Here is a 23,908-nt window from a genome sequence, read left to right on the forward strand (position 1 = left end):
TACGTCAAAACGTCTAAATATTTGCAAAATCCAAAACTGAGAAAAAAAGTCAAGTCAAAATCCTTGTTCTAAACAAAATCCACTACAGATTTAAATTAATGTAGAGGTGAATCTAGCGTAACATAATGGAGGATGAAATTGATGAATGCATAAGGAAAAAGATACAATGGCAGCAACTGCCTGGGAACTTAAAAAAGGTATTGTTAACATTTACATGTTTACGTTCAGTTTTCTTACAAATGATCCTTGAATTTTATCTAGTATTGGAGATAATATAATATGTTTGGCATGTCGTGTTCTAATATTTGTATATATGCAGTTCTTACAATATGCTAAAATTTATTCTAGATATTAAATGAGTCTCCGAAAGAATATGAACGATATATACTAGAATTCAGTATAAAAAATCAGCTGCGATTTCGAGGAAGCCTAGGTAAGTAAAGTTCTATTTTACTATTGATTTTGGTGTATATCTTTAGATTCTAATAAGAATTTAAAACAACCATGTCACTATTATTATAAGTTAATTATATACATTGTAAGTTGATTAGCATGAAGATGCAATGTTTGTTTATTTATGCATGTTATTTAGATCAGCTTTCAAAAAAAAAAATTGTCATCTCAAGTCTGTTTTTAAGTTTGAAGTAAATGTTCTACTTACCCAGCCTAGTGAAATGATAAGAAAAATAACTTATTCTGTGACCAAAGAATTCTTGCATTTCCAAGTTATAAACAACACTCTAATTCATTCCAGTTCATGGTATATCATCAATGCAAAAATTTTCATTGATATCTGTTAGATGATTTGTAAATAAGAATGTTAGTAAAAACGGCTTTTGGCAGCCATGCGGTGACACAATTGCACTCATCTTCACTCGGGGGTACAAGATAGCTATGGGAGTATAATGCAGAACAAGCAGCAGCATCCTTTCTGCTTCTACTACCATCTACAGCAATCACTAACCGGTCTGCCTTGTGTGTTGATTATGGACCTCCTGTCAGAAGCCTGTGGTCCAGCTTTAAACTTATAGGCTATTGTTGATGTAATATGATTATAAAGTTGTAGTATATACTACTAACATTTACAACATCAATAGAAAACTATCATGGTTTATTATTTTAACATTTTGTTGGAGAATTGGTCAAGCGTTACCTGTAGACACACAGAACCACAGCTCTTTCTTGCTGGGAGTGATTTAGCGTTCTCTGAGCATGGCAGTAAATGCAAGCTTTAGGTTTAGGCATTAGTTACAGGGAAATTACATGATATGTAATGGTGTGTCAATCACTTTGACACCCACCCAGAGTGCATATGTAGGTTTTAGATTTTTAGGGGCTATGCTGAAATAGGTAAGAACAGATCTTGAACAGTTTTTGGATACTTTTCCAGGATAGTTAGAATCATTGTTCTGGATGAAAGCTAATTTTTTAATATTAGTTCAGTATTATAAATTTAAAATACATATTAAAAAATTTGGAACCAACAGGATTTGAACCTGTGTCTCTCTAGCAATCACGGCCGATCTGAGTGCTTCCTCCAATTTAGCTACGGCTCTCCGCTCGGCAGGCCGCGATTGCCATAGAGTCGCAGGTTCAAATCCTGTTGGTTCCAAAAAATTTTATATGCATTTTAAATTTATAAAATTGATAATTCCTCCAAGTGTAGGTAAAAACACTAATGAAAATTATAAAAATTAGTTCAGTGGTTGAGACAACAGGATATAATGTATGTAACAAACAATTAAACTAAAACACTTGTGAATTGTGAATATGAGTATGGATTTTGTTGCAGTTCGAACGGTAAGGAAAGATGAGAGGAAGTATTATGAAGCTTTGATTCAGAACAGCATACAGAGACTCATGCTCTACCCATATCATTTAGCAGACATGATTGTCAAAGGTAAAGTTTTTTGACTTATAAAGGAGGATATTATAATATAGCATTTTCTTCTTTGGTTGCCTAAGAGAGAATTGACATATATCGAAAAGACTACAAAATCTTTCTTATTATTTTATTTGTGTTTTTGTGAATTTTCTCCTTGGTGTACAATAAAAATGTATTCATTTGTTCATTCTTTCTCTCACAAATGGCATAGTATTATTGTTAGACCATTTGAATTTAGTTTAATTAAGAGATTTGTAGACGGTGGAATTGGCACTAATGACTTTGATTTAGTGTTATAGCTTTTATGGTATAGCCGTTTGGTAATTTAAAAGTTGTATTAATATACCCATAAGGTATTCTTCTTTAATTTATTATTTTAATATTAACAAATATTAAATGTCTTATTATTTAACAGGATTAAGAATAACTCCATTCATATATTATATTGAAGTGGTAGCGCTGTTGATAGAACTTGAGAAGAGCTATGACACTATGCCTAATTTTACGGCTGCCGACTGTAAGTATTCAGAAGCAATATTTAGTTATTCCTGTAAAAACATACATAATCAATGTACTTTTTGGCTAGAACATAAGATGTTCTTCATCATCTCTTATACTTATCTTGTTTATGAATGTCATACCGGGAAAAAATAAGTGTCACATGTTATAACTGCTTAACGCTTAACATTTTTAGCAGTACTTTTTAATATCAGCATGCTTATATCTGCCGCTAAGCAAATTGAAAAAATAATTAAATATTTATTTTCTACGTCTACGACCTTTGGGCGTAGGTAGTAACGAATATCTAGAACTGGTGATTAATTAAATATTTATATTTTAGGTCTACGACTTTTGGGCGTAGGTCGTAACGAATATCTAGAACTGGTGGCAAAAGCCCGATCTCTGGGCCGACGCGGGCGGTCAAGAGCTATACGCTCGCTTCTGCCGCGTGTTCCCTTGAACATACCTATGCAGACGTGGTGGCGGGTCGAACTGGGCTATGTGCTGGAGGAAGATGTAAAGGTAATGAGCATTTCTGAACATTTGAAAGTGTAATTTATATTTAGGGTTGAAATAACTTGAGTATTGAACATTAAAGACTTGGAGATCGCATTTTCTGATCGACAACTTGGTATATAATATGTAATCGCAATTCGCTTCTTACTTATTAAACTTCTTAGTAGTCCCCACAAACCCTGGATGGTTTTTGGGGACTACTAAGAAGTTTGACTAGGGTAATTAGATGTCTGGTATTATACAGAATGTGGTTAACCGCCATTCCTGACAACAATTAAAGACAAATGTAAAAGTAATCCGCAAATCATGGGAAACGTTCTGCATATCTCCCACAACCCAAATGCAATCTTTATCGTTCACTGGAAATCCATCCATAGCTTAGGTTAGAAAGATGATTTCGCTTGGCGGAATCGAAATCATCTTTGTAAACTTATCGTAAGATTTGAAAGATGAGCTTCGAATAGCTAGCGAGTAAAAAGCGCTTTAACCATTATAAGATTGAATTATAATGCTTTTTTTGGATACATTCGCTTCAAGTTAATATAATTGTCTGAATCGATAAATGTTTGCGCAAAAACTTAAAAGAAACCATTCAATCAGTTCTTAGCCCCGGGAAATCTGTTAAGCAAATTTTTTGCCAGCCTAAAAAAATATAGAATCTGTTATTAATTATGGCTGTAATTTGATAAGTTTGCATTTTCTTACTTTAGCCTCTGAGCGAAAAAGAGAAGCATCTTATTGATTTGCTGATCGACCAGGGCTCTCAAACCGCTGGCACACTGGACTACCATGTCGTCAAGATATTGTACAGGTAGGGAACATTTCTACATTATACTTATTTAGCCTGTAGCCCTCATTCTTTGTCTGCCTTTATAATGGTTTTCTAGAGAAAGTGTGTTTTGTATTTGTTTGTTTGTCCTGTCTTAACGTCATATTTAAGTAACCAATCTAAGTGATTTTTGGCATAGAGTTAGCTAAAAAGACGAAGAGCAACATAGGCTACTTTTGATCCTGGAAAAACATCACATTATCAAGGGAGGTTTACAGGAACATTCGTACTTCAGCACCGCACCAAATATCGTCCTTTCTTCACGTCCTAAAAAGCAATCAAACAAACTTATTCACCGAGGGTAACGCCGCAGGGCGCGGCTAGTAGGTTTAAAAATAAAATTATACTTTACTAATGTTAAAGGGGATATAATGTGTAAATCATTTTCCAGGCGCGGTTTAATTTACTTGGACGTGCCAATAACAGCAGCTGATAAGGTGTCAGTACCACCACTGAAAGGGTTTGTCATGAACCGTATCGCGGGGGACTATTTCGAGACTTTACTGTACAAAGTGTTCGTTTCCATCGACGAACATACGAGCGTGGCCGAGCTGGCTACCGTGTTGCAGGTTTGTTGAGTCGGCTTCAGATATATCGCATATTTATGTTACATCCCACTTCTGAGATCGGATATTAATGAGACATCCCACTTCTGACATCGGATATGAATGAGAATCTCGCTTTTGAGCTAGCGGAGAACTCTACCAACCCTAGCGGAGGAATAGTCCTGTCTGGTCGGACATCAAGAAACAAAAAACTTCAAAACCTATGCAAAAACCAATTCGTTACAACTGTAGCTAGATAGAGCTGACAATTGTAGCTAGATAACAAACTAGCAACTGGAATATCAGACCCCTTTGGTGGAAAGTTGTACCAGAAGTACTACCGCCTACCTTACGCTTATTTCTACCGCAAAGAAACACTGCTGTGTTCCGGTCAGAAGCTTGTGGTTGCTGGAGTAATTTATATATTTTTTAAATATTACAACAATACACATATCACCGTCTATACCCAAAATAAGCGTAGCTTGTGTTATGGGTCCTAAGATAAACACCCAGACATTGACTAACATACATGTTTATCACTTAAACACTTTCCAGTTGTAGGAATTCAACCCACGGCCTTGGAATCCGAAAGCAGGGTCTCTGCCCACTGCGCCAATCGGCCGTCTGCCGTATAATTAAAACCATATTAGACTTAACTTTTACTTTTTAGACGAGACGGTTTTTCCCTAACTATAGGGTGGGCCAACTGCTTGCTCCGTAAATTATAAAAAAGACATAATATAGTTAAAATAAAACCCATACAAAAAAGTGCACTTAGAAAAGAACAGCATGAAAAAATTTGTAATCCCATAAACTACGGCAGGTGGAGAGTGAACTGGTGAAGCAAGCGGTGTCGCTGTACTGTCGGCTGGGCTTCGCGAAGTGTCTGCAACCGCCTCCCGTGTCCCCACAACATCCGTCATGGCGGGACGCGCTCACCACACACTATCATCAACCGTGAGTGTTCATTTGATTGGATATATGTGGGAATCACCACCCTCAGTCTAATAATTATTCCACCTATGTATCTTCTTTCACAGGAGAGCCCTTATTTGGAGTTTACCATCGTAGACTCTCCACGATCTACAGTGTGACCATTGTCTAGCTTATAATATGGAAGCCCACAAGACTGTGGGCTTCCATATTATAAGCTAGACAATGGTCTCTTTCTCTTCTCTTCTCTTCCCTGATTTAGATCTCACCACATTAGACTCTACCTCAATACAGTGCAGCCTTGTGTACTTAATCACATAAATGATAGAACGGGACTGCCAGCTTAACTGGCTTAAAAGCTCGGAAGTATTGAGCCAATATCTTATTAGAGAACTTCTTCAAAAGAATAGCATAGTTCGTTTGTTAAATCAACTTCAGAAGTGAGATCACCGAATTCTGCCTCGGATTGATGCTCCTCTGGTGTTGAAGATTTCAAAGATGGAAGTATGAAACTCCTTCCTACAGCGCTGTTCATTAAGGTTTCATAAAAAGACATTTATTCCATTTGCAACAAATGTAACTTAATGCCATGTTGTATACAAGTATACTTCTATTATAGATACTCCTTTTATCAAAATCGACTAATCAGGTTATACAATTTTTTTTTGTACCTATTTGCAAACATAAACTTTTCGGTTTGATTAATATACTATATAATATACCATAATAGAACGAAAAGTGTGAACATCCTACGGTGACGTGCATAGAGGGTATGCACAGGGTATGCAGATTATATAAAATGAAGAAAAAAAAAATCTCCTGTACAAGTTATAATAAACATAAGCATTGTAAAAGTTATTAAAAGCCTACCCTTGAGAATTTATAACTCTTACTGGAGATTTTCTTCATTTTATATCATCTGCATACCCTGTGCAAACCCTCTATTCACGCCACCGACATCTTATACTTTCTATGAAGTCCATTACTTATACAACGAGTAACCGAACTATGAAATACTGTTGAAGGGTGCATAAGTATATTTCATAAGGAATCACCCCGTAAAAATATTAAATAACGAAAAGCATATTTATTTTTACATACAAACCAATTCAAAACGTTCTAAGTGTTTACTTATTACAACCCTGTTGAAGTTAAAGACCCACACGTGCATAGTACCTATGCTACGCGACGCGTGCCTAATAAAGTGACAGGAGTGCATGCATGTGATTTTAGGGCTGTATCTGTTTTAGTTAAAGTTATGGCAGTGGTATACTCAAAAACTATTAGCGTTTCGGTTTTACAGAAAAATCTCAGAGACAGTAAATAATTTACCTCTAAAGTTATGAAAATTAAGCTTAATGTGTTATACTCCGCGAACAGTAGGAGAATCTGTATGGTGTAGTTTAAAATTTCTTCAATCCTTATACTCCACACCAAACAGATCTTTGGCAATGTTCCCTCTACGCACGTTTCGCTCCGAAACCGGAGCATCCTCAGGAGACATTATCTTTACAATTAATAATTGTTACTTAACAATTACCTCTAAAGTCTCTGAAGCAATATTTCGGTTTTGATTTACACGTTGTATATTGATGTAATTTTAGCTTATTAACTCAATAGAAAATAACATTCGATTGCAGGTACAGACAGATTGCTCCGTTAACTTTTGACCCTAATGTAGAAGAGGATCTACAGATGGACCCTGTACTTATTAAAGACCTACCTTCAACCTCAAAACAGGTATTTTATTAATATCTATAATAATAATTGGTAAAACAAGAATTCTTCCATAAAGAGGTGATAGCCTAGTGCTAAGAGCTTCGGCCTACTTTTCGGAATGACCGAATTTGATCCCCGGCACGCACCTCTGACTTTATGTGCGTTCTATAATTTCATCTTCATCAAATTGATCATATCAACCCATTAACGGCCCACTACAGGGCACGGGTCTCCCACAATAAGGAGGGGTTAAGGCCTTAGTCCACCACGCTGGCCCACTGCGGATTGGTGGGCTCCACACACCGTTGAAAACAGTATTGAGAACTCTCAGTCATGCAGGTTACCTCACGATGTTTTCCATCACCGCTGAGGCAAAAAAAAATTTTAAGTGCTTTAAACGCACATAACTTAGAAAAGTTAGAGGTGCGTGCTGGGATTCGAATGAAAAGTGAAGTCGAAGTCGCACGCTGCTTCTATAATTAATGGAATTTAAAATATCAATCGTGAAGAAACCTTCGTGCCTGATAGCTCTCTATAACACTCTCAAAGTTGTGTGAAGTCTACCAATCCGCACTTGGCCAGAGTGACGGACTTCTGCCTAAACCGTCCTCATTCTGCGAGGAGACCAGTGTCATGCACTGCCCTAACATAACCTGGCCTGGTATAACATTAATTCTTCAATATTTGTACTATCATTATTACCGGCCAACTACAGGGCACAGTGAGTAGGGTTTAGGCCGTAGTCCACTACGCTGGCTTCAGTAGCGTGCTTTGGGTTTCTCACCAGGATATGCATACAGCAGGAAAAAGGCCTCCTCTAGCACGAGTTTTATATAAATTTTAGGGTAGGCAGTGCTTTTCTGAATGTATGAAGTGCATGCCACTGGCTGGCTCAGTGTGGACTGGTGGACTCCATACGCCTTTGAGAAAATTATGGTGAACTCTCAGGCATGCAGGTCTCATGTCGCAAGTGATATTTTAGTTGCTTTACACGCATATAATGCGCATAGCTGTCGCGATAAGCTTAAACACGCCAGGCGTGTGGGGCCGCATGCTCGTAGCGCCTGTTTCGAATACGCTTCACCAGTGCTGAAAACACGCCTAGCGTGTAATCCTGCCGCACTCGTGTACCGTATTTGTTAATGTTAGGCAGCAGTCAACGTGTTAGAACAGTTCGAGGTGCGTGCTGGGATTCGAACTCGGCCCCTCAAAAGTGAAGGCGAAGTCCTCACCACTAGGCTTTCGCTCCGGGTGGACTATTAAATGCATAAAACATTTTTATAATATTTCACTTCAACAGAAAATGATAGAGTAGATGTAGAGCTTTATGTAACAGAGCTCATCCGGAGAAGGACTAACCGTTAAATTAAATGATATATTTAATGTTATAAACTTACGGTAGCCTCGCAATATGTTTATAACAATATAGTATTTGTAAGACAAAATATTAGTCTATATAAACAAAAAGTGGATATAAACAGTCGACTTACAAGAAATGTTCATAAATTAGTGACATCTGCATATCGTCTGCGAAAGGTGCAGAAGTCTTTTGTGGCATTAAGTATACGCTTTTATAATATGATTCCTAAGGTAATTTTGGACCTACCAATGCATAAGTTTAAAGAATGTGTTAAAACACATTTATTACAGCGAGGTTATTATACAATTGATGGATTTCTTAATGACAAGGTTGCTTGGAGCATCCGGCTCCGCTTTCATCTCTCACAAGATAGAAAAATGAATTTTGAAATGTAAAATGTAAATTGTTGACATTGGAAAAGAGCAACTGCTGAGTTTCTTGCTGGCTTCTTCTCGGTAGAATCTGCCTTCCGAAAAGGTGGTAGAGTCACTACACACAGACAGACTTGACGTTTCAAAAGTGCTTATATTAGGCCTACTTGAAATAAATGAATTTTGAATTTTGATTTTTTTTTAAATGATTTTGAACCCTGCCTGATAATTCGTCGGCGTAACCATGTTAGTGACGTAATAATTATTATCCCGTTATTCTTGCGCTATGATAAAGCTCTGAAATAGCGCTATATCCGCGGTTGATTCGGTATAAAAACACTCGTTTAATATCAGGACACCCAAAGTTCATTATTTATTATATATAACGGCGTATACAATTCTTTTTCAAATTGTACAGTCATATAGTATAAATCTATCACATTTCTTTTGTTACAAATAAACTCGTCAATTTTATTAAATGCACAATTTAATATGCTCCTAAAACCGTGAATGAAGACAGATTGGCGCAGTGGGCAGCGATCCTGCTTTCTGAGTCCAAGGCCGTGGGCTCGATTCCCACAACTGGAAAATATTTTTGTGATGAACATGAATGTTTTTCAGTGTCTGGGTGTTTATCTGTATATTATAAGTATTTATGTGTATTATATTCATAAAAAAATATTCATCAGCTATCTTAGTACCCATAACACAAGCTACGCTTACTTTGGGTCTAGATGGCGATGTTTGTATTGTCGTAGTATATTTATTTATTATTAAAACAAAGTACCTGAACGGGTCACCCGTAAAATCGTACGTATAAATAACGCTAAGATACGTGTAAAATTAAGTGTTAAAAATTAACAATGTTTATTTCTGCCGCATTAAGTAGCATTGTCGCAATGCTGTGTTCCGGTCTGAAGGGCGTGGTTGCCGGTGTAATTGCAGGCATATGAGGCTTACACCTACGCCTCAGGTTGATGGACACAGGGCAACAACTTGCAGGATGTGTTCCTTGCATGACCTGGAAAGTGCTGCTCTGGTTATAGCCGATGGTCTCCACTTACCACCAGCCCGGCTAGCATGGGCAGGAGACAACTATATATCCGGGGAAAGTATATAAATTTATCTTCTCCCACAGCTTTATAAACTCTCAGAGCACTGGCTCACATGTGGATGTAATATCCATATACTATATGTGTATTAATAAACGGGGGTAAACTTCTCCTATTCCATGTACTTGTGACTTATATACCTTGTCAGGGGATATAATTTTTATCTCCCGCCCGTGCTAGCCCTGCTGGTTGGCTACCTGTTTGGACCATCCGTTTTTTTTTTTTTTATAATTAATTAAATGTTTGCGGTTTCAGGAATTGCCAGACGCACCAACCAGTAATGCAGGACAACGGGTGGCTGTGTTATTCGATTCCACATTAGCCGCATACCTCATGATGGGAAATTTGTCGCCTGTAAGTATCAAGTCCACCGATCCGCACTGGGCCAGCGTGCTGGACTACCTTACCTTAACCCCCCTCATTGTGGGAGGAGACCCGTGCTCTGTAGAATTGAATATTTTTTTTTTAATTTGAAAAAATTACGGTGTGTTCTGAACACTATAAATAATTCATTCCCGTTGGAAATTTTACTTAAAGTTAATTTTTCAACAAGTTAAACAATTGTTAACTAACGAAATTTTCTCGAACTACCGTCTTAATTGTAAGTGAAAAAAAATGTTTAAATAATGGTCGTAAAAAAATTTCGCTTCGTAGAGCCTTTCTTACATACATACTTAACAAGATCGTGCCATAAAAGTTAAAAAAATATTTATACTTTGTTTATAACAATTTTTTTACTTGAACAAAAACTTAAAAATCCAAGTAATGTTGTTAAAAAAATTTTTTTTTTCTAAATCATCATATTATCGTTTTTTTATTAATACAAGATATTAATTGATTTGCAAAAAAAATTTTTCCCGCCATTTGTTGATAAATTTTTTATAAACAAATTGATTAAATCAATATTTTTAAAAATTTTTTTTTCACAACTTTATTACATTATAAATATTATGATTTTTAAAAAAAAAATTTTTCCTTAATAACAATTTTTAATTGTTTATAATCGTTTTTTTTATATTTCTATTGTTTAAATAATTAGTTAAGAAATTATTTTTTTTCTAAAAATCATAATTGACAGTCCTCTATAAAATAAAAAAATAAAATTAACAATTCTATTGTTTATTAACTTACCAATTTGTTATAAACAAGTTGATGGTTTTGGCTTGTATTCCATATTTTTTATCAATTCCGATAGTGTGAATTGGCATTCTAAATTGTTTTCAATAAAATGAAAAATAAATTTCAATGAACTTTCAAGTGGTGAATCTTCTTGATTACTTGCATTAGTTGGAATTTTTTTAAAATCATTGAGACACGTACGATGATAACGCGCTTTTGCTTCTGTTAATGACTGTACACGTAAAATTAAATCTGTGACTTGACTTCCCAGTAAGTCATTACGCAGTTTTGCAACTTCTAATAACTTTTCTTTTACTTCGTCGGAACTTATAATACATTTTTTACGTATACTTTGATAATAATCTTTTTGGCAAATTAAACATAATTTTTTATGCATAATATTATGGAATGAAAAATTAATTTCAACAAAACTTCATGCAATCACATCAATACTAAATAAAAATTTTTAATACACCACGAGGCTTATACACTGAACTGTTTTTGGTAACTGTAAGATCGACTATGAGCCACGTTTTCAACTGAAGCAGGTATAGACTATAAGCCACGTCAGCAAAGAAAGCAGGTAACAGAAGGGACAAGATTCAAAGGTCGGACAGAAAAAATGGGCTCTAAAAGAAGCAGCTGTTCATTGTTAAGTACAGAACTCGAAATAAATGATGAATATTACAAGAAAAATAATAACTGTGAGAAGCGAGAGAACCGTAAAAGAGAAAAAATGCCAATAATTAATTAAAAAATGACATGATTTATAAATAAATAACTACAACGTTTATATATTTTATTACTTAACAAAATAGTCTTGAAGGTCTGTAACCGTATCTGCATTATTTAAAAAGTTAGGAGTCACGAAAGTTCGAAAAACATCGAAAAAAATATAAGTTTTTATAAACAAATGCGCGTAACAATAAATTAGTAATAACTAAAATTTTTTTGAATAATTCATTTAAAAGATCGTTTAACTGTTTATAAAATCGACTAGAATGTTTATTTTTGTATCTCTAATAGTTTAAAAGTTATTTCAGTTTTTTAGTAGACAAACAAAGCAGCCGCTGCAACTTTTGTAACACGTGTTTTTTAAAAGTACAAAAAAAAATTGAAAAAATTTTTTTTTTATACTTTGTTATATATGGTTGTTTTTGTTAATTTTAGAAGTTTTAGAAAAAAAATAAAAAAAAGTTGAAAATTTGTTTATAACAAATTGGTAAGTTAATAAACAATAGAATTGTTAATAAAAAAAAATTTTTTTTTGTTACTTTATAGAGGACTGTCAATTATAATTTTTAGAAAAAAAAAAATTTCTTAACTAATTATTTAAACAATAGAAATATAAAAAAAACGATTATAAACAATTAAAAATTGTTATTAAGGAAATTTTTTTTTTTAAAAATCATAATATTTATAATGTAATAAAGTTGTGAAAAAATTTTTTTTAAAAATATTGATTTAATCAATTTGTTTATAAAAAATTTATCAACAAATGGCGGGAAATTTTTTTTTTGCAAATCAATTAATATCTTGTATTAATAAAAAAACGATAATATGATGATATAGAAAAAAAAAAATTTTTTTAACAACATTACTTGGATTTTTAAGTTTTTGTTCAAGTAAAAAAATTGTTATAAACAAAGTATAAATATTTTTTTAACTTTTATGGCACGATCTTGTTAAGTATGTATGTAAGAAAGGCTCTACGAAGCGAAAATGTTTTACAACCATTATTTAAACATTTTTTTTCACTTACAATTAAGACAAAATTTCGAGAAAATTTCTTTAGTTAACAATTGTTTAACTTGTTGAAAAATTAACTTTAAGTAAAATTTCCAACGGGAATGAATTATTTATAGTGTTCAGAACACACCATAATTTTTTCAAATTAAAAAAAAAAAATTCAATACCTTAAATAAATTAATTAATGTGCCGTACTCGCTTTTGACGCCGCGCGCGCAACCTAAAAATGTCGCGCGCGGACCTATCTTCAGCGTTAAATTAAAATTATAAATAATGGAGATAGAGTTCCGGGAGTTAGGAGTTTTTTATTGGAAATTTCCTCCTCTTTCAGAATCTTTTTTTGAAATTTCTTAAATATTAATAGTTTATGAAATATTGGCAAAAAACGAAATGCCATTTTATTTTCATCTTTAATTGTTTATAACTTTTGCAATTTTATATGTGCTAATACACGCTTTTAGCACATTTTTCTAGACGTCATTCCGGATCCAATGAGCTATCGCACGTAATTTTAAGAGCAGTATCTCTATTTTGTACCATTTTCAACTTGTCGACTAGACTATTGCCTCGAGCTCTAAGATTCAAACACTTGTTATTCATTTATTTCATTAGATATACCATCGATACACTGTATTATCATTAATACAACATTGAATTAAGTCCGGTTAAAAATAATTAAATTAAGTTAAAAGCAAAAATAGTAAGAAAAAAAGAATTAATATTAAACAAATGAAAAAAATTATTAAAATTTAAAAAAAACTTCCTCATTCCGAAGCTCGCACAACAGCTACACACAATCCGAAAAAAAACGTACAAACTAATATATATATATATCTTAATATATATAAATCTCCTGTCACGATGTTTGTCCGCGATGGACTCCTAAACTACTAAACCGATTTTAAATTAAATTGGCACACCGTGAGCAGTCTGCTCCAACTTAAGAGATAGGATAGCTTAGATCTTTAAGTAAAGTCACAATTTTATTTTATTGCAAATTATTTGTCTATAATTAATTGACAGTCACATGTTATATGTATATACAACTATTCACATTTAAGGCTTAGCGATACTGAATACTTTAAAAACAAAATCAAACGCAGACGAAGTCGCGGGCAACAGCTAGTATATATATATAAATCTCCTGTCACGATGTTTGTCTGCGATGGACTCCTAAACTACTTAACCGATTTTGAATTAAATGGGCACACTGTGAGCAGTCTGGTCCAACTTAAGAGATAGGATAGCTTAGATCATTAATTATAGTCGCAATTTTATTTTATTGCAAATTATTTGTCTATAATTAATTGACAGTCACATTTAAGGCTGAATACGATAAAAACAAAATCAAACGCAGACGAAGTCGCGGGCAACAGCTAGTATATATATATATATTTCTTTGCAGGACCTAAAAAGTCATGCTGTGACGCTGTTCGAAGTGGGAAAGCTCTGTGACGAGAGTCTGGACAGTTTGCTCATAGAATTGGATAAGGTATATTTATTTTTTATTTTTACTGGTATTATTTTTATATTCCGAAAATGTTTAGTGAAATGACTATAATGTGAAAAAGTTTTACTAAAAGTAAACCTTTGCGTGGTTTCATGAAACCACACAATCTTTTTTTTTTATTAAATAATAAATATAATATATTTATTAAATCGTAGTGTGTATCATTGCTTTCTATGCACTTTGCCATCTCGACGGTCGATGGTCGATGGTCGAGTCAAAGGTCGTGGGTTCGATTCCCACTAATGAAAAATGTTTGTGTGATGAGCATGAATGTTTTTCAGTGTCCGGGTGTTTATCTGTATATTATAAGTAATAGCGGGGCCGCGCGACTTCGTCCGCGAATGAGTCGACTTAAAAAATAGTTATATGTCCAATATAAAGATTTTGAGATTCCAATATAAATGAATTCTAGCTAGCCCAATTTATCGCCCCCTGTATACTAAATTTCATGAAAATCGTTGGAGCCGATTCCGAGATTCCAATCATATTTATACAAGAATTGCTCGTTTAAAGATATAAGATTTATGTATATTATTTATAAAAAATATTCAACAGTCATCTTAGTACGAATAACACAAGCTACGCTTACTTTGGTGCTAGATGGCGATGTGTGTATTGTCATAGTATATTCATTTATTTATATATCATCAGCTAAATACAATATTTAGCTACACTCTGTAACTCTCATGACGCATATTCAGGTGGTTGGCGATTCAGAGATCGAAGGCGAAGCGAGGAGATATCTAGCAGCCGCCGCGTGCCTCCGCGTGGCGCTGCGAACGCTGCGTCCAAAATTACGACCACTGGACTTACTGCGCTGTGAAGCGCTGCATGCGCTGGATGCTCCCGCGCGGACTAGATTGCTCACTACTAAGTACAGGTAGGCGTTACGATTCTTATGCCGGATTTCACTAACGTCGAATAGAATAAGGCGATTCGGCCTTATTAAAGTAACTAGGCTAAGGATACAACTACGTTCAACCAACCGATTTTCACTAGACAACGCTTAAGCTATGATTTGTTTATCTTGTCTATGAATCACTAGCTGTCAAATTGTACGTTCGACTGTGACATTTGTCTTTGTTTTGACGTTAAACAGGCCATTTTACGTAATGCGGCCCGTTCACACGCTCTTGTCATATTTTTTCTGTGATGACAAGTTTTAATTTTTTTAATAAAGACCTTTTCGGACTGTTACCCAAAGTGAACCAGAAATTTCTGTCCGGAAACACTTAGCCCATTATGTAGATAAAAATAAAAAAAACGTAACGTTATACTCCTTTCGCGTAACGAGATAAAAAATTAAAATATTTTCAAAAATTTCATTACCGCCGCATTCTACGTTCTTAGAAAAGGGTATTTAATACATTGAAAGTTTTATTATAACGCATTATCAGTTAGTTATTTAGTTAGTTCAATAATGTTTATTTAAATAATTTAAATATGACAAAAAAATATTTCTATATATTTATTATTTATTTGTTTTTTATTTGGTAACTCACCTTTCATCTACACTAGTTACATAACAGATTAATTAAAAACTAAACTAAAACAAAATAATAATAAAAACATAATTAAAGAAATGGACATAATAAACATAAATAAATTTGGAATACTAAAAGATTCATTATCGGACAACCAACATTAAAATTTATGTACAATTGAATCACCCATTGCGGGTGCCCGCAGACTTTGACAATTAAAAGTGTAAAACCTTATAGCTTACTTCAGGGTGTCGGTTTTTTGTGACGGTGTCACAAAAAACCGACACATTAAATTTACTCACATAAAATTTCGCGCGCACATTAAATTTACTCACATAATTTTTCCCAAACAAGCCAGTATAATTCCAAGAAAAAATTTGTGTGCTTGCGTAGACTGGCCATATCCACTGCGCCGCTGAGCCGCGAGGCCCGAGCGGGTGCCGCCGCTGGGTCTTTGCCGCATGTTGGCCCCGCCCCACCCGAAGCCTCAACCCCGTGGATGCGGCTCTACCTTTACCATCTTGCTGGTTACGGGCCCCCCACATTGCTGCTTACTAAAGGTAAGAAGTGCTGTTTGACAGCCGAATGGCGAAATAGGCAATGACGAAGTGAACGTATACATTTTTTTCTTTCGTGTAGATATCTTATTATTACATAAATTATATCGGACATAAATTAGTGATATCCGCATATCTTCTGCGAAAGGTGCAGAACTCCTTTGTGGGGTTAAGTGTACGCTTTTACAACATGATTCCTAAGGTAATTCTTGACCTACCAATACATTTAAAAAATGTGTAAAAACACATCTAATACAGCAAGGTTACCATACATTTGATGAATTTCTTAATGACAAGGTAGATTGGAAAGCGGCCAGCCTCGCTCTCATCTCCCGCAATATAGAAAAATGATTGTAACTGTTGATGTTGGAAAAGAGCAACTACTGAGTTTCTTGCCGGCTCTTCTCGGTGGAATCTGCTTTCCGAACCGGTGGTAGAGTCACCACAAACATACATACTTGACGTTTCAAAAGTGCTTATAATGTAGGCCTACTTGAAATAAATGAATTTTGAATTTCTTTGAATTTTAATTTTGAATTAAATATTAATAAATGGTACAAAACCAAGAAAACGTAAATAAACTCACAATGATATAATGTGGATGTTGGGACTCCCTCATCCAAATCGCGGCAAAACTGTGCCTTCTATTTGGTGGTGTACTCTCAGGCACAGTACTCCGCGGCGTACCACGGTCTCTGCTCGGTTTCTCCCGTCTTGCGGTGTCGTGGTGGGGGGCGGAGTCAGAGGCCACGGCACTCCCTGCGGTGGCGGCACTGGGTGCGGCTAACTCCGCCCTCCGCCGCGGCCCGGTGCTGATCCAAGCAGCTGGGGTGCGGACCGCGCCTACAGTAGTACATCTCTCCTTTCCGCCCACTGCTGAGATACATGATGGTGAGTTTTTTTCCTTCATAGAACTTACTTAACCTTAATAATAAGCTTATTCTAAATAAATAAAAAAATTCAACATTCATCATTCAACCGCCGTGCTCTTTTCTACAGCAAAGTAGGAGCAAGTAACAGTGTTGCAACGCTGTGTTCCGTTCTGAATGGCGTGGTTGCTGGTGTAATTACATGCACATTCGGCTAATTTACGCCTCAGGTCACTGGATACTGTATTGTTAAAATAAACTTGGTAAATAACCCATAACTTTTTCATCGATCTTTAGAAGATATACAATTTCGTTGTAAATTAATTGTAAGGTTTGGCCAGCGTTTGCAATTAAGCGCACAAAACTATGTTTGTTTCGACATTACATTACTAATCTTATCGAATTTCTTGTGTTTTCTCTACATGAAATTCGTGTGACGAACTTTATGGACGAAGGAGGAATAATAAATAAATTTCATAGTAATAATTCACGTATTCCTGTCTAGAGCTACAAAGCCTGTGGAGGAAACACACAGGACTACGTCGATTGTTGCGTCGGTTGCGATTGACGCGTTCGGCGGGATACGTGACTCTTGCCGACATTGGTGTTCCAGATTTGGGCTGTGCCCACCCGCCTGTTGCAGTGCAACTCGGTTAGTATTTATTTTGTGTCATAGTCTCCCACTGAATATTAGTACTATCTACAAGTATTTAAAAAAAAATAGTTGGCTGTTAAGTCGGTTTACAGACGATAATTTTAGGTCATAACGTGCATCCGAGTAGGAGAGATAGATGCGTCACAAACCCAACGCTTAGGCAAACCTTGCCTCTCTACCACTTGTTCCGCGTCTTGACTCAGGTGGAACGTGACAATGAGTCATCATTCTTCGTGCGTGCAGCCTGCAGCATAAATCCCATGTGAACCATACCGTTTTTAAGAGATAACAACATCCTTTGCCCGTCTCCATGCAATAAATGTGTCAAATTTCAATGAAATTGTTGCAGTTGTTAAGCCAGATCAGAATAGATCAATAAAAACAGACATAGTTTCGCATTCATAGTATGGATGGTAATCGTGCTTGCCCTCAATCTTATCTGATGAATGTGTAAATGCGATCTATGATGGGCTAACCTTATTCCTCTTCTGCGTTGATCTTGTTATTAATAGTCGAATATTTTAAGTGCTTAGCATAGTATCATACGTATGTAAGATCCTATTGTAGAAATATTAATAATAATAATAATAAGTTTATTTCAATTAACAGTTACACAGTAAATTAAAAATAGTACAAAATAAGGCAAACATAAGGTAATGTGTATCATGAAACCCAAATTCGATAATACTGCTATAGTGCAAGACTGAGTCGCAGTTATTATCGCCCATCTCTGGAGCGAGAACCATACACTTAAATTAAATCTAGTGAGATGAATAAAAATAGAAACCTAAAAACCTTTTAAATTAAATTCAATAAACTCAATTTTTTTTTTCTTTTTCTACATTAACATAAATACATCCTTAAGATTTTTTTTTTAAATATAATTAATTGTACTTAAAAAATTAAATATGAGTGTGTGCGTGCGCGTGTGTTTATGTGTATGTGTATGTGAGTGTGGGTGTGGGTGTGATTGTATGTATTATTTAATAAGGTTTTCAGTCTCATCATAAGTTAGGTTAAGAAGCCAATTCGTTAATCCAATTTTACATTTTCGTGATGTTAATGAGTAAATGGATATTTTTTATTAATTTTGTTATAAAGCATTGAACTTATGAATTACGAGTGGCGACCAGCTAAAGCGGTTCTACGTGGTACAACTTGACAAATCCTATCAAACCTACGCTTATTTTTATCAAACTCTGAATCATAGGTAGTATTGCCGTGCTTACGAAGAGTAATTAACAGCACGTATAGTTTGCGTTCCGATAGAACCCTGCCCTGCTTATATAATTCAGTGGTGGGAAAACGTATCGGTTTCAGCATCATCACTTTCAATACAGACCTTTGGGCCCTTTCCAACCGAAGCATTATAGTTTGGCGGCACCTCCCCAAACTGTTATGCAGTAACCAAGAACAGATTGCACGAAAGCAAAGTATATAGATTTTAAAGTGTCTTTTTTGGCTGTATTTCTGAGATTTCTGAAAATATACATTGTCTTTCTAACTCTGGAGATAACAGATTCAATGTGATCATTCCATGTGAGGCACTCATCAATAACCACACCCAGGTATTTGATGCTTTGCGTACGCGCAATCCGGCTACTTTCCGCAATCCCACTTTTATCAAGTGGGACAGAACATCGATGAGCACAGATTGAGAATGAAGCAGGTGGCAAGGAACGCCTTGATCCAAATGTTACAAATTTTGACTTTGAAACATTGACAGTTATTAAATTGCAAGACAACCAGTTTATAACATTAGCCAAAGCTAATTCAGCATTACAACGCGCTTCCTCCCATGTTAAGCCATGTACAAGAAGAGCCGTGTCATCAGCGTAACTTATTATCTTGCAATTTGGTATTACCCATATTTCTGATAATTAGCAATTCAAAAATAAGCAATGCAAAATAATTTGAGCATTTATATTAATTATCATGGTTTTTTACTCAATCCTATTACTTATTAAATTTGTTATGTAACATTCTTAATTTATAGTTGCATCAAGAAAGAGAAAGGATATTTGCGGTATGGCGAAACCTGTCAGCGAAATTTCAATTTCCTCCAACGACTCCTCCAAAGACACCACAGAGTATACAAAAACTATTAGCAACCTTCAATCACCCATAGAGTCTCACTTTGCGGTAACACCAACAACAGACAGCAAAACTGGGTCCCCAGCGAATGGTTTCACGAGCATCGAAAGTGGGAAGTTACTCTGTGAAGAGCTCGATAATCTGAATATGGAGACACATCGGAGCAAAGAATCGATAGTTAGTGACGATTTCGTACCAATACATTCCTCGACCAGTTTTGACGATTTGAAAGATAGCCGAAGACATTCCAAAGAAAATTCCAGTAGTAAAGAATCGATTTCCGACGAATTAGTTCCTATACATTCGCCGACAACTGTCGGGAAAGAGAAAATAAGTCTTAATTCTGACGAACAGTTCTGTAATGTTCTACGTCAGAAAGAGCAAGTTGATTTAAATTTGGATGAGTTAGACAGAGATATGAAACTGGAACAGTTCAGTGATAAGAAGAGGGATAGGAAGTTGGAGCAGTTAAGTGAGTTGTTCAGTCCGGCGGATGAGTCAATATCTATGTTTACTCAGTTGTCAGACAAATTGACGGAGATTACGAATGAAGATAGTGGCTTTGATACGGCTCATAACAACTCCGATGAAGAAACATGTAAACCAGAGGTGAGTTTAATATACAATTTTAATTGTTTTAATGCTTTACTCACACTAAAGCGAATCCGAAACCGTTTCATACGCAATTCAACCCTGTTTGATTTGTTACGCAATGTCATAAAAATATCTAAATAAAAATCTCAAACTCGCCACAATGTTTTTGTATCAAACACTCGGAAAATTGGTTTCAAAAGTCCCTCGAACACCCCAACTCGCTAGTGTTTTTGGAAATGTTTTGGCATGGGGTTAAAACTTAGAAACAATGAAACGAGCGAGCACGCCAATAAGCAGACAAGTCATTCTTGTCGAACTGTAACTTGTGAGAACTTTTAAATCAATCCATTTAATAAGGTTTACAAATGTACACCCACTGTAGCATCAATCTGTGGCTAGAAGTCGTGTTAGAAAGTAATTATATTATATCATCATAATATGGACACCATATCAACCGATCGATGTTCAATACTGGACATAATCTTTGGTAGGGTTTTCAAACTTCAACGCTTCGTTAAGTTTTAGTCCAGCGGCTCTCTGCGACTTCTTTGATGGAAGTTAAGGTAAGGTGCAAGGTCGCCGTTCAACCTAAGAACTCCAGCAACCATCGGCTTCCGAACTAGCGTTGCCATTCGACACTTCATCGCTACGATTTTGTATCGAAAGCAAGAGTACTTTTATGGATCTCCATAATCTCGAAATTTGATCATCTAGAAACAATCCAGATAATCCGAACATAGCTCTCTCTGTGCCTCCTAAACAGGTCCATAGTTAGCGATAATAAACTATGATACCCTTTCCGAATATTACTATATTTCATTACAGAAATGGACCATTCTAGATCTCCAATTTGGCATTCCATTGTTTGATGAGGTGTTGTGTGAAAAAGTATGCAGCAATATAGTGGACAGGATAGCGAAACCTGAATTGTAAGTATTCTGCAAAGCTTTTTGTTTGGGGTTGTAGATTTTTTTGGTTAATTCAGTACATTTCAAAATATTTTGAGTAGCTTTCTATATGCCAACGACTGCAACGGGGTGACACACGTCAATATTATAGTTAGAACATCTGAATATTGGTAATCCTTATTAAAATTAGTTAATATAAACTAATTTTCTCGACTACACCTGTTCCAATATACTCGGCCATTGCTTTATTTTAAGCCAGGCAGTAATGTGTTGGGATGACTGAGACAGCTAATATTTGTACTCTTTTATTTATAGGTTAGATAAAGTGAGAGAAGATAACGAGTTTATAAGAACAGACGTTTTGAAATTCGTTTCGCAGTGTCAGGTGAGAAAACAATACCTAAGAGTTTTTAAGAATTAAGATTTTGTTCGCCAATCTCCCTGGCGCAGAGTGCTTAGTGTGAGGTCCCAGCTTTCATGAGACATCATGGAATCTAAAATTTTTTCCTCTTGTGGTCTGGTGGGAGGTTTGGCTGTGGATAGTTATAACGCTGCTGACAAAGACGTGCCGCCAAGCTATTTAGCTTTCCGGTGCGATGCCGCATAGACACGTCTTAGAAACCTCTTATGGGTTCAATAAAACTGCCTTTTATTAGAACTGGTTAGCCTAAATCATCTTATACAGCATAAGCACCACTAGAGATTGCAGTCAAGGTCTAACATGTAGCAACATGTAGTAACAAAAAAAATAAAGATTTTTTTTTTCAGTATTATCCTGGAGAAGAAATGGGGATAGTCAAGCGTGGTACTTTAGTGCCATTGCCAAGGAAAAATCTAGTTTTCGAGAACGGGCGTATAAGTGAGTGGAACGGAAAGTGATATGCTCTCGCACCCTGACATTGGGAATTTGGTTTTATGGCCTTGCTACACATTGGGCCAATGTTTTCGCCAATCTTGTACTACTGGTGTGTTCTGCTAAGTTGGTTACTGCATTCGAGCTAAAATGTTGGCCCAACGTGTATTAGGACTTATAAAATTTTGCGACATGGTTTTAACGAAACGGTTAGAAATGCGATCTTTATCATCACCGATGGACATAGGTGATTTGTAGTGAATTATACACCCCAGTTTTGTACCCTAAGTCCAGGCGGTTTCCTGCGACATCGCTGTCTGTCCACCATTGTCATACTAACTTGGTCTACCAACGGTTCGTCCAACGGTCCTACAAACTAAAAAATATCATATAATATAGAAATATCATGAGATTACAGTTTATTATACGTGTAACCTTTTTTTTTTTTTTTTGAAAGAATGTTATTGATATACCTAGTTATTTGAAGGTAATACTGCGGTCAAATTATAGTTAAAAATACAGTGAAAAGAAAAAAAAACCCAGTTGCAGTGTAGCTATATAACATATCTAATAATCTGGCAAGAAATAATAGGTAAATGATGTTATCCTTTTCACAACGATCCATATGGAATCAAAAAGCAAGGACTTCTCTGATTAGTAAAGTGATTTGTGTTCAATGGAATTAGTATTAATGACCCAGTGGCGGGTACAGGGTATTCCACCTAGTCATCAGCGTGCACTGAGTTGCTTACCAGGGTATGCATACATCAGGAAAATTGCATAAAACGGCAAAAATCCTCTTATACCAGTTATATATAAATTTTAGGCTTATATATTCAACCTAAACTTTGTGACACAGCAAAAATCATTGCATTTGCAGAAAGCAACTAAGCGTGAGATTGATATGTCATCGAGTGATACTTTCAGAAAAAAAAAAGCCAAAAAAAAAAAAACTATTTTATATAATAACTCTTCTTAATGTCTTTTGAACACCCTGGGTTCGCCACTAATGCTGTCTTATACATAATCCCGATAATGGTGAATTCTTGTTCATAAATAGATGTAAAAGTTTTTTTTAAAATAGGTTGTTATATTTAATTATTATGTAGTACATTGACGCCGGTAGGGTAGTGCAAAGGGGTATTTGAGCGACCCCGGGGGGTTTTGTCGTTCGGGAATCTAATAACATTATGTTTTATAAAGATTTGCGTATGCTTCGTTCACCCTAAATTCTAGTGCCTTTAAGGTTAATCAAATCAACAAACAACTAAAATATTTTTTCTAAGTTGATAACTTTTTGGTTAGGGAGGCGATTTTTGTAGAACGACAGAGGCTTTGTGCCGACCTTTTTACTTTCTAACGGATACTAAATAACCAACCATTGGCTAAGGGTCCGTTCACACAGACCGGCTCGGAGAGCATCGGCCTGCTTTTTTCTTTTCACACAGACCGGGTCGTATACGCTTGGAATTGGCCGGAGCGGAGCCGCCAACTATTTCACATCGACCGGCTGGAAGAGATCTGAAAGCGGGTGCGGCTGCGCGAGCGAGAAAGAGCACGCAAGCGGAGCCGGTCGGCTCCTTTTATTACTTCACACGAAGCGCGTTCAGGCATTTTTAATGACAAAAAAGGTGCAAATGCAAAAATAAACTTTACTACAATCACTCAAAACACTGTTTCCAACGTGATAAAAATCTGCTCTCCTCTCCGAGCCGGTCTGTGTGAACGGACCCTTATATTGAAAG

The 23,908-nt window shown here is 35.6% G+C and overlaps 1 protein-coding gene across 1 annotated transcript; it reads left to right on the plus strand.

Annotated features, from left to right (window-relative positions):
* Positions 1 to 18: 18 nt before the first annotated feature.
* LOC120633061 (protein FAM91A1) lies at positions 19 to 23,542 on the plus strand. The gene is made up of 19 exons (XM_039903145.1): positions 19 to 197; positions 349 to 433; positions 1,793 to 1,900; positions 2,301 to 2,402; positions 2,727 to 2,908; positions 3,613 to 3,713; positions 4,123 to 4,300; positions 5,100 to 5,233; positions 6,850 to 6,949; positions 10,027 to 10,125; positions 14,045 to 14,131; positions 14,851 to 15,029; positions 16,027 to 16,193; positions 16,857 to 17,081; positions 17,565 to 17,711; positions 19,711 to 20,417; positions 21,228 to 21,331; positions 21,626 to 21,695; positions 22,079 to 23,542. Exons 1-19 carry the CDS (start codon positions 126 to 128, stop codon positions 22,187 to 22,189), a joined length of 2,958 nt encoding a protein of 985 aa, XP_039759079.1. The 5' UTR covers positions 19 to 125; the 3' UTR covers positions 22,190 to 23,542.
* Positions 23,543 to 23,908: the final 366 nt, after the last annotated feature.

Source organism: Pararge aegeria, chromosome 21 (assembly GCF_905163445.1).
Source record: "Pararge aegeria chromosome 21, ilParAegt1.1, whole genome shotgun sequence".
NCBI classification, from domain to species: Eukaryota; Metazoa; Arthropoda; class Insecta; order Lepidoptera; family Nymphalidae; genus Pararge; species Pararge aegeria.

What these genes read in the sequence shown, in the direction of transcription:
- LOC120633061 (XM_039903145.1), top strand. Translation starts at nt 126, where the DNA reads ATGGAGGATGAAATTGATGAATGCATAAGGAAAAAGATACAATGGCAG. An exon ending in TGCTGGAGGAAGATGTAAAG is followed by an intron (nt 2,909 to 3,612) that starts GTAATGAGCATT and finishes TTCTTACTTTAG; the next exon opens with CCTCTGAGCGAAAAAGAGAA. An exon ending in AGGATAGCGAAACCTGAATT is followed by an intron (nt 21,332 to 21,625) that starts GTAAGTATTCTG and finishes TTTTATTTATAG; the next exon opens with GTTAGATAAAGTGAGAGAAG.